This window comes from Empidonax traillii, unplaced genomic scaffold, assembly GCF_003031625.1.
Source record: "Empidonax traillii isolate 1590-97213 ecotype Southwest subspecies unplaced genomic scaffold, ASM303162v1 scaffold1126:size462002, whole genome shotgun sequence".
NCBI classification, from domain to species: Eukaryota; Metazoa; Chordata; class Aves; order Passeriformes; family Tyrannidae; genus Empidonax; species Empidonax traillii.
Genome location: NW_020956319.1, coordinates 273,656 through 288,808, shown reverse-complemented (window position 1 = coordinate 288,808; position 15,153 = coordinate 273,656). Strand labels below are relative to the sequence as shown.

At 51.4% G+C, this 15,153-nt stretch overlaps 1 protein-coding gene across 1 annotated transcript in view; it reads left to right on the top strand.

Annotated features, from left to right (window-relative positions):
- The window catches only part of CTPS1 (CTP synthase 1), a 19,897-nt gene extending 6,093 nt beyond the window's left edge, over window positions 1-13,804 (top strand). The window contains exons 7-18 of the mRNA XM_027905157.1: window positions 1,584-1,735; window positions 3,154-3,286; window positions 4,661-4,749; window positions 5,614-5,708; window positions 6,219-6,281; window positions 6,766-6,809; window positions 7,552-7,648; window positions 7,882-7,937; window positions 8,022-8,118; window positions 8,408-8,552; window positions 11,068-11,158; window positions 12,229-13,804. Of these exons, the coding sequence (XP_027760958.1) occupies window positions 1,584-1,735; window positions 3,154-3,286; window positions 4,661-4,749; window positions 5,614-5,708; window positions 6,219-6,281; window positions 6,766-6,809; window positions 7,552-7,648; window positions 7,882-7,937; window positions 8,022-8,118; window positions 8,408-8,552; window positions 11,068-11,152 (1,056 nt within the window). The 3' untranslated portion in view covers window positions 11,153-11,158; window positions 12,229-13,804. The remainder of the gene's footprint in view (window positions 1-1,583; window positions 1,736-3,153; window positions 3,287-4,660; window positions 4,750-5,613; window positions 5,709-6,218; window positions 6,282-6,765; window positions 6,810-7,551; window positions 7,649-7,881; window positions 7,938-8,021; window positions 8,119-8,407; window positions 8,553-11,067; window positions 11,159-12,228) is intronic.
- Window positions 13,805-15,153: the final 1,349 nt, after the last annotated feature.

The window sequence follows — 15,153 nt, the reverse complement described above, 5'->3', positions numbered from 1 at the left end:
GTGGTTTTCTGTTCTAGCTCTGTGTTTTGGTAGCTGCAATAATTATTTGCTGCTTTGTCTTACCTACCTTCCTTCCACATGGACCTGGTGCTAAACCAATCCTTTCTGTGCCAGCAGCCAGGTTTTCTTATAAAGTAGTGTAAACTTAGAGAATTCAGTGGAATCCAAGGTCATTTCTGAACAACTGTTTTGACTTTATTTATGCTTCCACATTCCTTCTGTATTCAAGAAGAATGAGATTTTCTAGTATTTAGAGGCCAAAGAGTTGCCCAAAATTAAGTTTAAAGGACACACGACTGTATTTCGTACACTGCTCTTCTACCCAAGATTTCACGAGGAGAGATTGCACTGAGAAATCGAGGTGGGATTTGGGAGAAGCATTGCTTTACTTGAGTGTATGTGCAGAGATTCCATGTGCATGATCCTTCTTATACTGAGACTCAGAGCACAGTCTGGGGTGGACCTTGGAAAATAATCAAAAAGTCTGTAGGCTGAATATTAGCACTTTCCAATCCAGCTGGAGCTTGAAAGATTTTGTCTTTTAGTGAAAGACTTGAGTGTCTCTTCACAGTCCCAGGTTCTGTCAAGTCATTTTAATTAGTTTGCTCTACAACAAGACCAAACTTGACTCCTGCACATTCAGGCACTGCTTGAATTCACTGCTAATTCAGAATTAGCTGACAGTGATGTTGATGTGTCACCAGTACAGTATCTACCTCATGTTGGCCAGGAATTCAAAATTAGCTGGCCCTTTGTCACTGCCTGGGAAGTTTAATGCAGTTCTATGTAGTTGTTGCTCTGACTGCAGTTGTGCTTGGATTGAGATGTAAACAGTCCTGGCTGTAGAGGAGGAAAATGTGCAGCCAAGGGGCTTTGACTGGTGCAGTGCTGAACTCTGCTTTCATTTGAGTCAGGAGAAATTAGGACTTAAAAATAGTTGTGCCCCTGTGTTTTGGCTCCCTAAAGGACAGCCTCATTCCTGATGGACAGGTGACAGTTGTCCAGAGCCACATTTTCCAAGGAAGCCCATTTCAGTGAAGTGGAACTGTTGATGCAGGTTTTCCTCATTGGCCTAAGAATTCTTTGCTCTTAATTGTTTAATCCTAAACTGGCTAAAGGACACCCTGTAAAATGTATTGCTGTGTTGGGATCACAGATTTCCCTGGGCTGAGATCAGACTGGGAGCCCTGGTTAGGAAGGAGAGTGAAGGGAAGCAGGAAGCTGGGCTTGTGGCAGTTTGGCTGTGGTTTCAGTTGGGATTCTGTATCACAGGAGTCTCTTTGAAGTGTTCTTTGAACTTTGCTGTGTGCTCACATAACTTGCCAAGCAGCTGTACCTTTCCTGCTGCTGGGTTACTGTTTTATAGCCCTTCTCAAGGAACTCCAGGGAGCAGTAATACCTTCCCAAGCATATGGAGACTAATATTAAGCTATTCCTGTGTTGCTCTGTTCTTAAACACATGTTATTGCCTGGAAGTTTGGGTGGTTTTCTGCTATAGACAGGAACGCTCTGAGTATCTGTCTGAAAGAATTGCCCAGGCACTGGGTGCCTGTGTTCTAATGGCACTTGTGTTTTGTGCACAGGTCATCTGTGTTCACGATGTCTCCTCTGTCTACCGGGTTCCTCTGTTGTTAGAGGAGCAGGGGGTTGTTGATTACTTCAGGCACAGGCTGGACCTTCCCATCGAGAGGCAGCCCAGGAGGATGCTCCTCAAGTGGAAGGAGATGGCTGACAGGTGAGCTGGGCGCTTGGAGTTCAGGCTGTAGATCGGTGTCTCGGCTGTTGCTGGTGAGGGGATGAGTGTTACTTCCTGTTCCTCAGCTGTTCTCAGGTGCTCACATTGTTCTTTTCTCCTTGCTCAGCGCCCCATCCAAACCTTGAATGTTTCCAGGGATGGGGAATCCACAGCTTTTCTGGACACTCTGTGCCACTGCTTCATCACTCTCACTGTAAAAACGTTCACCCTTATCTCTAGCCTGAATCTCCCCTCTTTTAGTTTAAAACCATCACCCCTTGTCATAGCACAATGGGCTTACTGAAAAGTCTGTCTCCATCTTTTTCATAAACCCTCTCATTCAAAGGTCTCCCTGGAGCTTTTTCTCCTCCAGGCTGAACCACCCCAGCTCTCTCAGCCTTTTTCTGTAAAACCCTGTGAGACAAATTTCCCGAGATCCTTATCCTTGTGTTGGTAGTGTGAACTGTCTGTGTCAAACCCCGTCTGAAGTAATTAAAAGCTGGACAGCTCTGCCCTCCATTTTTATACAAAAAACTCTCTTAACGTTCCAAAATGTTACAAAATCTTTTGTGGAGACATCAGGAATGTCAATAAAAAGTACCTTTGAGTGTGCTTTCAGGCAGGTGAGACAAGTGTTTGGTACCTGTTCTGTCTGAGAATCCTTGGACACTGGATTTTTTTTTTGGGGGAGGAACAGACTCCGTTTGGGGGGGAAATAGTGAACAGAGTCTTTTCAGTTGACATTCAGGCCCTTACCTCCTTATAAGAGATTAGTTTTCAAGATCTAGATGTTTCCCTTTATTTCTGTGCCGGCACAAGCCAGGCCTGTCCATGACATTCCCTCTTGATGGGGAAAGCCCTTGGTACCAAATGTGTTGAAGGTACCTGGCAGTTCTGAGATAAACAAACCCTTGGCTGTGGCCAGCAATGCTGTGTTAATCCCTTGCTGGGTTTGCAGGTGTGGGCAGCACAGCCCTAGGACTGCAGAATTCCCCTCTGTGTTTGCAGCTGCTGCAGTGAACTCAGTCAGCAGCACCGTGGGAAGATCCTGGGCAGTACAAACACACACTGAGCTGTGCTTTGATCCCTGTCACTGCAGCCTTTGAATGTAATACAATTCCCTGAAAACACAGTTTGGGTTGGATCTGCTCAAAATGGCTTTTCAGCAGAGAGATGAGTTAATTTATATGTGGCTTTCTGCAACTGTTTTCCTCTGTCATTGCTTTGATTTTGATCTTGCTTTGATGTGTTTGAATCCTAATTATTGTAAAAGGTCACTCTTCCAGAGTCGTCAGCTCTGCTGGACACACTTTGAAGAGCCCAACTGTTTGTTCCTTGAAAAGCTGAACAGAATGTGAGTGAATCTCATCCATCTGCTGTTACTGATGGAATACCCCTTGTGTGCTGGTTTTCTGCAGGTATGACCGTCTGCTGGAAACGTGTTCCATTGCCCTCGTGGGCAAATACACCAAGTTCTCCGATTCCTACGCCTCTGTCATCAAAGCCCTGGAGCACTCTGCACTGGCCATCAACCACAAACTTGACATTAAGGTGGGGCTGGCTCTGTGTGTGCAGAAAAGATTCCCCCCCTCACCCATCCTCCTGCAGTGCTGCCCATCCTGATTCAGACACTCCCAGACCCGGAGACAGCAAGGGAGAAGCGATTCATCCAGGGAGGTGCCGAGTTGTCCCTGGATTACAGCATCAAAACAGCTGTTGTCAGGCCCAAAATGGCCTCAGAGCAAAGCAGCCTCTCATGCTGTGAGCTGCACGAGGTGTCTGTAGTGGATGGAAACTCCTCAGTGCTCGGGATTGGAGGAAGGCACTGTCTGCTTTAATTTCTGACAGTTGTTGCAAGTGAGCCTTTTTTAGGGTTTTTGCCATTAACCCTGCGGTACTCACAGCTTTTATATGCTCCTGCCTCAGGCTTTATTAAGGTTTTCATGCTGGTTTGGCCGTGTAGGTGTTTTTAGGGGTCTTGGTCATAGCTGGGTGCTTTGAAGAGGTGAAACATGTATCTGTTGCCAGAAATTTTACTTTCATTTAAATATACTGTTTTTAATGTTCAGCAGTTTTATGTTGCCAGTGAGTCACTGAAATAGGTGGTTGCATTATAACAGCACTGGTCTAGGTTTGGGATGCCTTTCAACTTCCAAAATCAGTCAGTAGAGGTGAGAAGAAGAAAAACAAGACTGGTGAAGTGCAAACCCTGCATGAGCAACTGTGGGTAGTCCCTGACACAGCTGTATCTGAGTGGTTCAGAAGGGGAGTGAGTTCTGCAAGCCCTGGATGTGGAGATCTTATGTTAAAGAACTGACCAGCAGCACTGCAACCTCCCCCTCCCAAAAAAACCCCCTAAAAACAACTGAACAAAGTGGTTGTTTTAAAGGGTTAGCAGCCTGCCAGAACATCCAGGAGTTGAGGTACTGGAAACATTGCAGGGTTTTTTTCCATGTTCATGACATCCTTTAATTACAGAGGCCTGTGTTTTATCATATCCTATTTCCTCTGCAGTGCTTCTTGAAGAGGATGCATTTTTGAGAGAGTGATCCAGTTTTAACTTGCTCTGTGGTGGTTTGTGTCTGCTTGGCCCTGTGTTCCCACCTCACTGTGCTCCAGTCACACCTCACATTTAACATTAGAGTCTGGGGCTCACAGGCTTCTTGTCACAGCAGAGCTGCAGAGAGGAGGGGAGGAAGGAAAAATCCTGACTTCTGTTTGTGAATTGGTGGTAGGATGGTGGGGAAAGCAATTCTGTTGGCTGACAGATGGGAAATCAGCCCAGAAAAAAACACAAGTACCCATTAGGAAACAAATGCAGGGCTCTCCAGGAGGAATGATGCTGTCTTAATTTATTGGATTTCAGGAGATGCTGTGCACTCCTGTGGCAGCCTCTCATCATTCTTGTTTTGGATTTCCTCCCAGTACATTGACTCTGCTGACCTGGAGCCCGACACGCTGCAGGAGGAGCCCGTCCGCTACCACGAGGCCTGGCAGAAGCTGTGTGGGGCTGAGTAAGACTCTTCTTCCCTGGCCATTTCCTTGGAGCATGGCTGATAAACCTGCTGCTGCTGACAGCTTTGGAATCAAGGGCCTCCCTGGAGGCTCTTCTTAGGCACTGCACCAGCACTGACGTGGCCCCACACACCCCTCAGGGACACTGAGGATAGGATGTTGAATGGAGAATTGTTAAATAAGTGAGGGGAGGGGGTGAAAGGCAGCAGGGGGGAAATGATCATGCAGGTGAGGATGTGCCCAGACTCACCTGCGTGGTCAGGGGGAGACAGGGTGAGAGGAAATAAGGAGAAAGGAAAGGTCCTGATAAAGGCTGTTAAAGCCAGGGTGGGAATGGAAGGCGTAAATGGGGTATAAAGTTTTTTAAAGTGTGAGAAGGTAGCATGCAGAGAAGAACCAAGAGTTAGCACAAGGGGGCCTGTTACCCCTCAGGGTTTGGGTGGGGTCAGGAGCCTCCTGCAGCGTTTGGTGTTGGGACAGCCTGGCGCTGCAGCCAGTGGCTTCCTCAGTGCAGGCCTGGCTGGGTGATGTGTCTGCAGACACATCTGGTGCAGAGCATGAGTCCCACACCATGAACCATTCCAGTATGGTAACCTCTGCTGTATTTGGGATCTCTCTTGGGAGGGTGAAATTGGCATTTATAAAATATTTCCGTGACAGTTCAGTGACATTTTATGTGACTGTTTACGTGAGGCCACGTGGAAATGGTGCTGCAGCCAGGCCTTGCCATGAAGGCTCCTTCAGAGCCTTTCTCAGGAGGGAGGTCTTGCAAACCCAAGATTTTATGGGAGGGGGTGGTATATGGGTTTGGGGGAACCACACTGGTGAGCCCATGTGAGTGGAATCTCTTCATCCTCATGCAGTGGAGTTCTGGTTCCTGGTGGATTTGGTGTTCGGGGAACAGAAGGCAAAATTCAAGCTATTTCCTGGGCAAGGAAGCAGAAAAAACCCTTCTTAGGTGAGAAACATGCTTCATCCCTGAGAAGAGATAAAGAAGGAAGGAGGCTGAATAACAGCAAGAGCTCCCCCAGTTTTCTTTGGTGTGCAGTTGTGAAGCTGGGAAGGGCAGTGACTGTGCTCAGCTGAACTGGGACTGCAGCCTCATCCCAGTGAGCTCTGAAGTGGTGGGAGCTGGCGGGGAAGGGATGACAAGGAGTCTGTCAGGAGGGCATGGGGGTCTCAGAGGAAGTTTCAGAGGGGGCTGTAGGGATCCTGGCACCGAGAAATTCATGCCTGCATTTCAGTGAAGTGGCTGTGGTGAGAGACTGGAACTGATGTGTGAGCAGTGTGTGGGGAAGGGGAGGGCAGGGAAGCTGCTCAGGGTACAGCCCCTAAATCCCAGTCCAAGGTCTGCCTCGTGCAGGTTTTCCTGTGACTCAGGATGCTCTGTGAAGGTGTGTGTGCTTTGCACTGTGGGCTCAGAGGGGCTTGTCCTGACTTGATCCGTGTCCTGCCTTTCCTTCTGCAGGAGTCTGTCTGGGAATGCAGTTGGCCGTGGTGGAGTTTGCTCGCAGTGTTCTTGGCTGGCAAGGTAATGGCACAAAACCCTTCCTGCCTTCTGCTCATTTCTTGGATTGCCTGAGTAATAGCTGGGATTTTTTTTTTTTAATACTTTTAGTGTTTCCCATCTCCTTTGCTAATTCAAAGGAAAAAGAACAATTGCTCCCCCACTCTCACCAGGAGTGAGGGTGGGGAAAAGGTGTTTCTTGGAGCATTCTGCTCCCTCCTTCCCTGCCTTTATTTCTGTATTTGAAGCTGTTGAAAGTGTGTTCTTCCTGAGTGACCCTTGTTGTTCATCAGTGACTGCATGAGGTGGGTTCCCCCAAGATTGCAGCCTCTGAAATGCATACCAGACAGTGCTGACAGCCCCGTTCCTGCCCCCTGGGATGAGCTCTGTGCCTGTGAGGGGCTCAGCACGGTTGGGGATGAGAAGCAGCTGGACCTGGGGCAGGTCCTGGAGGTGCCTGTCATGGTGTGAGGGAATTTGGTTGTAATTGCTGATTGTTTCGTTGCAGATGCGAACTCGACAGAATTTGACCCCAAAACTGCTCATCCGGTGGTGAGTTTATGGTGATCTGCTTGTGATATCCTTATATTCTGTGCCAGACTGCTTTGCACATCCCTGGGCACGTTTGTCCAGAGAAGCTGTGGCTGCCCCATCCCTGGAAGTGTCCAAGGCCAGGTTGGACGGGGCTTGGAGCAACCTGGGCTGGTGGAAGGTGTCCCTGCCCATGGCAGGGGATGGAACTGCATGAGCTTTAAGGTCCCTTTCAACCCAAACTGTTCTATAATAGTCGTAATGAATTCCTCGTAATGAAACACTTGTGGACACATTTTTGAACCTGCATTTCGTAGTCTGCAGGCTCTGTGTGCCTCATAACAGTGTCCACCACAGTGATTGTCTTCTGCTGTAATTCAAAATGCCACTCAAAAAAGTCCTCAAAAACCAGCCTGTGAAATTATTTATCAAAGTATAAGTGATTGGGGATTTTGTTTCTGTACATGTAGTTCAGTAAATAGCACAGTATTGGCGTGTGGGATCTGTGTAGACTCTGACTTAGAGGAAAGCTTCCTGAATATCCACAAACCTTCCATGTGTTCTGTGCAGCCTTTTCTAGAGTAATTTGGCCAACTAACCTGATTCTGTTGGTCTGCCTTGTCAAGACACTGTTCCTTGGGGTGATTTGCTTGTTTTTGGCATGACTGTTGATAGGGCTTTTTCCCCCTTTAATGTTTCAGAGTCTGCCTGGGACTGTTATTCCTCCCCCCTTCCCACCTTCCTCTCCTAATGTTTTTCACAGGTCATAGACATGCCAGAGCATAACCCTGGGCAAATGGGTGGGACCATGAGGCTTGGCAAGAGGAGGACACTCTTCCAAACCAAGAATTCAATCATGAGTAAGGCACTTCTTCCCTCTTCTGGAAATGTTTCCTGGGAATGGGTGTGGGGAAGTTAGACCTGGGAATGCTAAAGCATCCTTAAATGGCAGGTGTTCAGACTGTTCCAGTAGGGAAATGGAAATGGGGGAATTTCGTCCCCTCCAGAAGGGTCAGATGCTGATGGATGCTGTTGTATGGATGTGTTCACACTTGGTATCACTGCTCTAAGGAACATCTTCCTCTTGGTGCAGGGAAGCTGTATGGAGACCATGATTTCTTGGAAGAGAGACACAGACACAGATTCGAGGTAAAAATGCTCTGGTAGGTATTGAGCTTTTCTGTGTGATCCAGACACAAGAGAACATGGCTTTTCTTGCTTCTGCTCTTCCAGGTCAATCCAGAATTGAAAAAGTGCTTTGAAGAACAAGGTCTGAAGTTCGTAGGGCAGGACGAGGAGGGAGAGCGGATGGAAGTGGTTGAGCTGGAAGGTGAGTCCTTAAGCAGTTGGTTTGTGGGTGTAGGATGGACAAGGGAAAGTGGTTAGAGGGTAACTGAGCAGGTTTTTTTTTTTTTGTGGGACCAGACCAGAGTCTCTCAGAGTGATTCCATCCATGAAATGACAGTAAAAAAAGAATCCCGTGTGCCTGTCCCTTTAGGGACAAAAGGCAGGTTAGAAGTGACACTTCCCCATCATCAGGGTTTCAGCATGATCAGCATTGCAGCTGCAGCTCAGCCAGAGGCTGGAGAGATGTGACCTGAATGTTTTCATTCCTGCAGAGCACCCTTTCTTCGTTGGTGTTCAGTACCACCCCGAGTTCCTCTCCAGGCCCATCAAACCGTCGCCCCCGTACTTTGGGCTCCTCTTGGCATCTGCAGGGAGACTCACCCATTACCTACAGAAGGGCTGCAGGCTCTCACCCAGGTGGGTTAAGGAGGACCCCCCTCAGCCCTGTCAGAGGACAGTGCTGCTTCCTGCACAACAGATGGAAGATCCTCTTGGCACAGTTTTCCTGGGGATAAGTGGTGGTGTTGCAGCTCCTCTTCTTTCCGCTCTTCCTGTGGGGGCTCTTGTCTGGGGTGTTCAGGCTGACTGGGGGCACATCTGCAGCCTCGTGCTGCAGGTCAGGGGTGTTTGGGGAAAGTTGAGCCTTGTCTTTTAGATGAGTGGAGGCCTCGTGGGCTTTCCCCACGTTCCTCATACAAGTCCCAGGTACAGGTTGGTCTGTAAGAAACTTGTTGCTGCTGCTGGTTTAAAGAACAGGTCCTGGTGGTTGCAACCTCGTTTTTTTCTGCCGACTTCAGCTTTCTCCGTTCAGTGTGCAAAGCAGCTGATGTTTTGGGTAGGTTTAATGGTGCAGTTACTTGTGCTGCTGCTCCCCAGTGCCTGCAGTTCTGCTCGGCACTTGGGCACTGTGCAGCAAACACCCACCGCTTGCTGGTGACCCTTCTCCCCCTCCCAGAGAACACTGAGGAGCTGCTGAGCACTGACAGGCACTAAACAAAAAACCAGACTAAGTGCAAAGGAGAATTGGCACTGTCTGTGTCAAACCCAGGCAATTGCAATGCCCAGAGGGAAGTGTTGCCTCTGTGTGTTGAGCTGCAGTGCAGCTGCACCAGGGGATTCCTGTGCTGCTGTTGGCAGCAGGGCAGTCAGCTGAGCGTGTCAGGTATACTCCTGGGGAGCTTCTTGTCACTCATGTCAGTGAGGGTTGAGGGATATTTTAATTTCCCGCTTTTGCACACCTGAGTTTGAAGTGGCTCCTCACAGCAGAGGAGCTGAAGTGTTCTCTGTGCTGCAGCATCCCAGGGGTGCGTTGCCTGCTCTGGGAGTCTGTTCTGTTGGGGTCACAAATGGTTTCATGGCTGGCATGTAACCTAAAAGTATTGGTGGCAGTTCTAGGCCTGTGCTCCCTGTTCTTCCTGTCATCACCTTTTCAGGTGGGTGTCATTGTCCTGTGATGAGGCTCCATGTGACACTGAGCCAGGGACAGTCTGTACCCCTGAGGAGGGGCCTGGGCTGGAGCAGGAACCTCACGAGGCTCAGCAAGGGCAAATGCAGAGTCCTGCACCCAGGAATCCCTCAGTGACATGGGCAGGGACAGCTCTGCTGACCAGGGACTGGGGAACAGCAAGGGAATGGGAAGCAGCAGTGGGCAAGGGCAGTGACAGAGGGACAATGGACAGCATCCTGGGCTGTTTGGGGAGGGTGGATGCATGGACAGCACCCTGGGCTGTTTGGGGAGGGTGGATGCATGGACAGCACCCTGGGCTGTCAGAGTGAGCACAGCCAGGAGATAGGGAGAAGTGATTGTGTCTCTTTACTTGGCATTTGTTAGAGACCCCATCAAGAGCATTCTGTGCAGTTTGGGATCACCCAGCACAAGTCAAACATGGATCAGTTGGAGAGGGGTTAGCAGAGAGCTGCTAGGAACAGGAAGCTCAGGAGAACTGGCCCAGTGAGCAGAGGCTGAAGGAGCTGGGCTTGCTCAGCCTGGAGAAGGGAAGACTATGGGGGACCCAAGAGCAGCCTGACAACACTGGCCAAAATGTTACCAAAGGATAAACAGAATCTTTACAGAAAGTGCATGAAACTGAAATAAGAGAGGTCCTGACAGGATATAAGGAAAAGCATCTTCTTGATCTGACTTGGATCAGTCACATGTTATTGGTGTCCTTTGCCCAGAGAGGCTGAACAGTGCCCATCCTTAGGAAACTCCACGATGTGACTGGATAAATCCCAGAGCAGCTGTGTCAGTGTGATTCCTGTCCCTGAGTGTATCTGTCCTGAGCTCCCTTCCCAGCTGGATTATTTTGTGGTTCTGAAAAAGCTGTTTAATGGATTAAAAGCAATCAAGATGGTACTGGGGAGCTGACAGGGCTCTTCTCCAGGTAACCAGTGACAGGACAAGAGGAAATGGCTTCAGGTTGTGCCAGGAGAGGCTCAGGTTGGATATTTGGGAAAATTTCTTCACTGAAAGGGTGGTCAGGTGTTGGCACAGGCTGCCCAGGCAGTGATGGAATCACTGTCCCTTTAAAGTGTTCAAAAAAACATGTGCATGTGGCACTTGAGGACATGGGTCAGTGGTGGCCTTGGCAGTGCTGGGGGAACAATTGCACCGATGCTCTAAAAGGTTTTTTCCAATCTTAACAATTCTGTGATTTCATGAAATAGTGACTGATGGCTGGTTAACCAGGCTCCTGTTTAATTAATTTCGTTTAGAGTAACTTTACCTTCCAAAGTGCCTGTTATACCTGTAATCATTTTAATTCACAAACCTTAAAACAGGTGTAGCCCCAGCGCTGTTTCCTCAGGAGTGGCTGCAGTGGGCACTGTGTGTGTGCTCTGCTGTTCCCCCTGAGCTGGCAGCACCCACACCAAGCCCCCCTGCCTGCTGGTGCAGAGGTGGGTGCTCCCTAACCCCACTGTGCCTCTGCAGGGACACCTACAGCGACCGCAGCGGCAGCAGCTCCCCCGACCTGGAGATCACCGAGCTCAAGTTCCCCTCGGTGAATCACGACTGATCCCTGGTAATGTTTAATGATCTCAGCCTCTTCCTCGGGGAGAAAGTTACTTGCCCAGTCTTTTCTCCTGGCATCTGGCGTTGTTTGGTGGAAGGCTGGCACGCCAGGGTTGTGCTGGTGCTCACATTCATGTTCCAGCTGTGTTCCAGCTGTGCTGAGGGCTGGGCTGTGCCCCTGTGCAACACACGGGGGTGGTGTTCCCTTAGCAAACTGACACATCATGAAGTGTAAATACACAGGCAGGGGTTTGGGATGAAATTCAGGTTAAGAACCAGAGCACCACTGTAGCACAGTCTCCTAAAATGGGAGCAGAACTGAGCAAGGGGTTCCTGGATTTGGGAAGCTCAGTATTTTGGGAGCAGTCTCTCACTGATGTGAAAGAACATCTTGGAAGTAGCCATCCTGCCCATCTTCTGGGACAGCAGTCCCTGTCAGAGCAGGGGCTCGAGCTCTGGTCTGTAATGGCTGCAGATGTGAAAAATGGATGTACAAGGAGGGGACACTAAAACCTGGCACTCAGACTGCACCAGCAGAACAGGCAGACTCAGATGTTAAGGGAGTTCTCCCTCTGCGCAGTAGATGATCAGGGATGTGACCTTCTCCTGCTCTGGCTGGTTTGTGTGCTGCTTTTGGAGGAGTTGAGCAGCATCTGTGGGGTGAGAGCAGGGCCCCATTGCTGAGTGCCAGGGGACCCTCCTGCCCCTTGCCTTGGTCTTACAGGCACTTCCAGAGCTCACTGCAGAGGGAAAACAGGGTCAGCCCCTGTGTGGCACAGGAGTGCTCCCCACCCCGGGCATGGGACAGGGTGCTGGGATCACAGGGTGCTGGGATCACTGGGTGCTGGGATCACTGGGTGCTGGGCTGTTCCACAGCCTGGTACAGAGCTGAAGAATTCTCCCTGTAAATTTTTATCCTAAAGATTATTTAAAGATAAATCCTTTGGCTCCCTGACAGCATCCCATGTGCTCTGGAGGCTTGGGGGCTGCAGTGGCAGTGTGGGGTATCCCCAGGGACATGTCTCAGCCTGTGGCTCTGGGCCATCAGTAACTCCTGCTCCTTTTTTCTGTCCTCTCCAGGTGTGTCCCTGCTGCAGAGAGGAGTCTCTGTTTGGTTCTCCAGGCGTTCTTACAGCAATAGCTTCAACACCCTCAGCTTTGGGCTTTCCTGACTTACGGGTTTATAATTTTCATTCTGAGATCCTGTCCCTTATTTCCTCAGCTCTTCTGTCCTTCCTGTATCTTCCATGTAGATCCTGGTTATTTGTGGAGGAGAGTTCACACAGGCTCCTCCAGACTTCCTTCAGTTCCTTCAGTTTGCACCAGCTTGGAGAACAAAGCAAACTGTGGGCTCTGATGTGTGTGGGGGAATCCCATGGCACACATCCTTCCCAGCACAGGGAATGCTGGCGTCAGGGTGCCTTGGACACTGACAGTGGAGTTGCTTTCTCCAGCCTTTCTGCTTCCTCCTTGCTCTTTACTTACTAGTGAAATTATGTGGATGGCACAAGTTTTCGGGTTTGGCTCAGTGCCTGGGCCAGGCTGCGCTGCAGAGGAGGGCTCTGGGCAGCTGCATGCAGCCTTTCTGTGGGTTTATTTGGGGAAAGAAGGAGGATTTTTTCTTCTTTTTTTTTTTTTCTTTTTTTTTCCCGGGGTATTTCTAAACCTTTGGCATTGGTGCTCTCGGTGCATTCGTTGCCACAATGAATTTGTAACCAGGAAAGCTCTCCTGGAATAGTGTTACTCTGGAACACGGTCAGCTCTGCCTGACGTGTCTCTGCAGGGATGTGATTAACTGGGATCAAGTTGGGGGGGTTGGAAAGCAAAGCTGCCAGGAAAGCCCTGACCCAAGGGGTCCGAGCTCCTGGAGCTGCTCCTTGGGCTGGGACACTCCAACCCCTTGCATCAAGGGGGAGGTGAACAGTGAACCACTGAACCACTTCACTGCTGCCTTGAGCTGCTCCTGCTGTCCCTGGCCTCGGACACAACAGTTCCTGGTGCTTTTTCATGGGTTGGAAGCAGAGCCTTCCATTGCCTTTCTGTACAGATGGAGCCGTGTGTCCTGTGCTCCCGCCTTCCCCAGGGCTGTTCCCGAGGGAGGGCGTTCCCCACCCCCGGAGCTGCCCGGCTGGGGCACCGGGGGTTGTTGCTGTGCAGTGCTGGGGGATGCCCTCCCTGGTTCCCTGCTCGTGCTGCCGTGGAACACCGTGTTTGGCTGCTGGGGATCGAGAGGAGAGGAAGGGATGAAGGGTCTCCACTGCTTGAGGTGTCACACGCTCAGAACTCGGCAGGGTGTCTGGGGAGAGCTGCACAGTCAGACCTGCCTGAGCCACGTAACTAAACCTTGTCCTGTCCCTCCTCCCTGATCTCCTCCCCAGCCCCCCTTGCTTTAGTCCTCAGTTGTTTTCAATATTCCTGTAAAGCTGCTGTGAGCCCGGAGAGCTTTGGGCATTCCTCGTGTGCCAATTCCAGCTCTCCTGGAGGAATGATTGAGGTTGATGCTCTGGTACTGCCCAGCCCCTCCCCTTGGCATGGGGCAGGGTGAGATTGTTCCTCAGCTGCAGCACAACTGTGTTTTCTTTCTCCTGAGATGTTTTTGTTTTGGCCAAAACTGTGCCACTGACTGGGTCATTAAACACTCATTTGTAACAAACTGCACCAGGAGCCCCGAGCTGGTTCTGTTCCTGCCCAGAAGGGATTGAGGTACAACTCAATTTTAAACGAGTCCTCTCTAAGTCAGGGAAAATCCGTGAGCTGCACTCACAGTGGTTTTAGATGTGGATTTCCAAAGTCTGGCTGAAATCATGGAGCTTCTGTCCAGCAGCAGAGAAACCTGGGGAACCTGGGCTGGGCCTGCAGGTGCTGCAGGGTCAGTTACTAATGGAAACCGAGGCTGCAGCCCCTTGGCAGGGTTTGTCCCTTCTTCCCCCACAGCTGGGATTGTTGGCCAGACCCCCCAGCAGGGCTCTTGTTGGGGGGAGAGGGTCGGCCCCAAGGCAGCCCTGAGTCCCCCTGGCAGGGGCAGCACACCCAGGGGGTGGGGGCTCCGCTGTGGTTCTGTGCAGGACCAGCCCTGCTGTGGGGTCTGCCCAGGCCCCTCTGGCCCTTCCCGCGGGATGGAGCAACCCCTGAGGGCCCACAGGGGCTCGGGGTCGTGCCCAGGTGAGGGGGCCAGGCCATGGCACTGCTGTGCTGGGGAGCAGGGCGGGGGCTCAGAGCTCATTGTCCTCCCTTCTCCTCCCTGCCCCGGGGGCTCAGAGCTCATTGTCCTCCCTTCTCCTCCCTGCCCTGGGGGCTCGGAGCTCATTGTCCCCCCTTCTCCCTACCCCGTGTGGCTGCAGGTGCTGTCGGCCCCCCCAGCTGCCTCAGGGCCCCGCGGGGCAGGGCTGAGCTGTGCTGGCAGCGATGGCTTCAGCGGCCCGGCCGGGGCTGCTCCTGCCCCGACAACCCCCTCAAGCTCCAGGCAGGAACAAGGAGCTGCAGCAGCCTCTGCCAGCACCGCGGAGAGCAAGAGGGGGGCCAGCCTGAGGGGACGAGAGGGGCTGGGCAGAGATCGGGAGGACACGATGTCATCCCTTGGCTACCCTGCGAGTGTCGCTCCGCTCCCCTCAGCCCCGGAGGGCAGGCAGGGAGGGCAGGGCAGGCCAGGCAGGGAGGGCAGGGCAGGGCAGGCAGGGAGGGCAGGGCAGGGCAGGCAGGGAGGGCAGGGCAGGGCAGGGCAGGCAGGGAGGGCAGGGCAGGAGAGCCGAAGGTCTGTCCTGCAGCAGCACCCCCTGCCTGTCCCTGCGCTCCCCCCATGGCAGGTGCCTGTGGGAGCCACTGCAGGGCCCAGCCCAGAGCACAAACAGCGGGGAGGAACTTGGTATCCTTTTATTTATAAACAAATCAAGGTAAAATAAGTGCAGAGGAAAGCACTGGCTGACCCTGCCGAGCCCCGGGTGCAGCGGGACCAGCGCAGGTCACACCGAGGGGTGTCCCAGCACGGGCTGCGCTCTCTGACAAAGA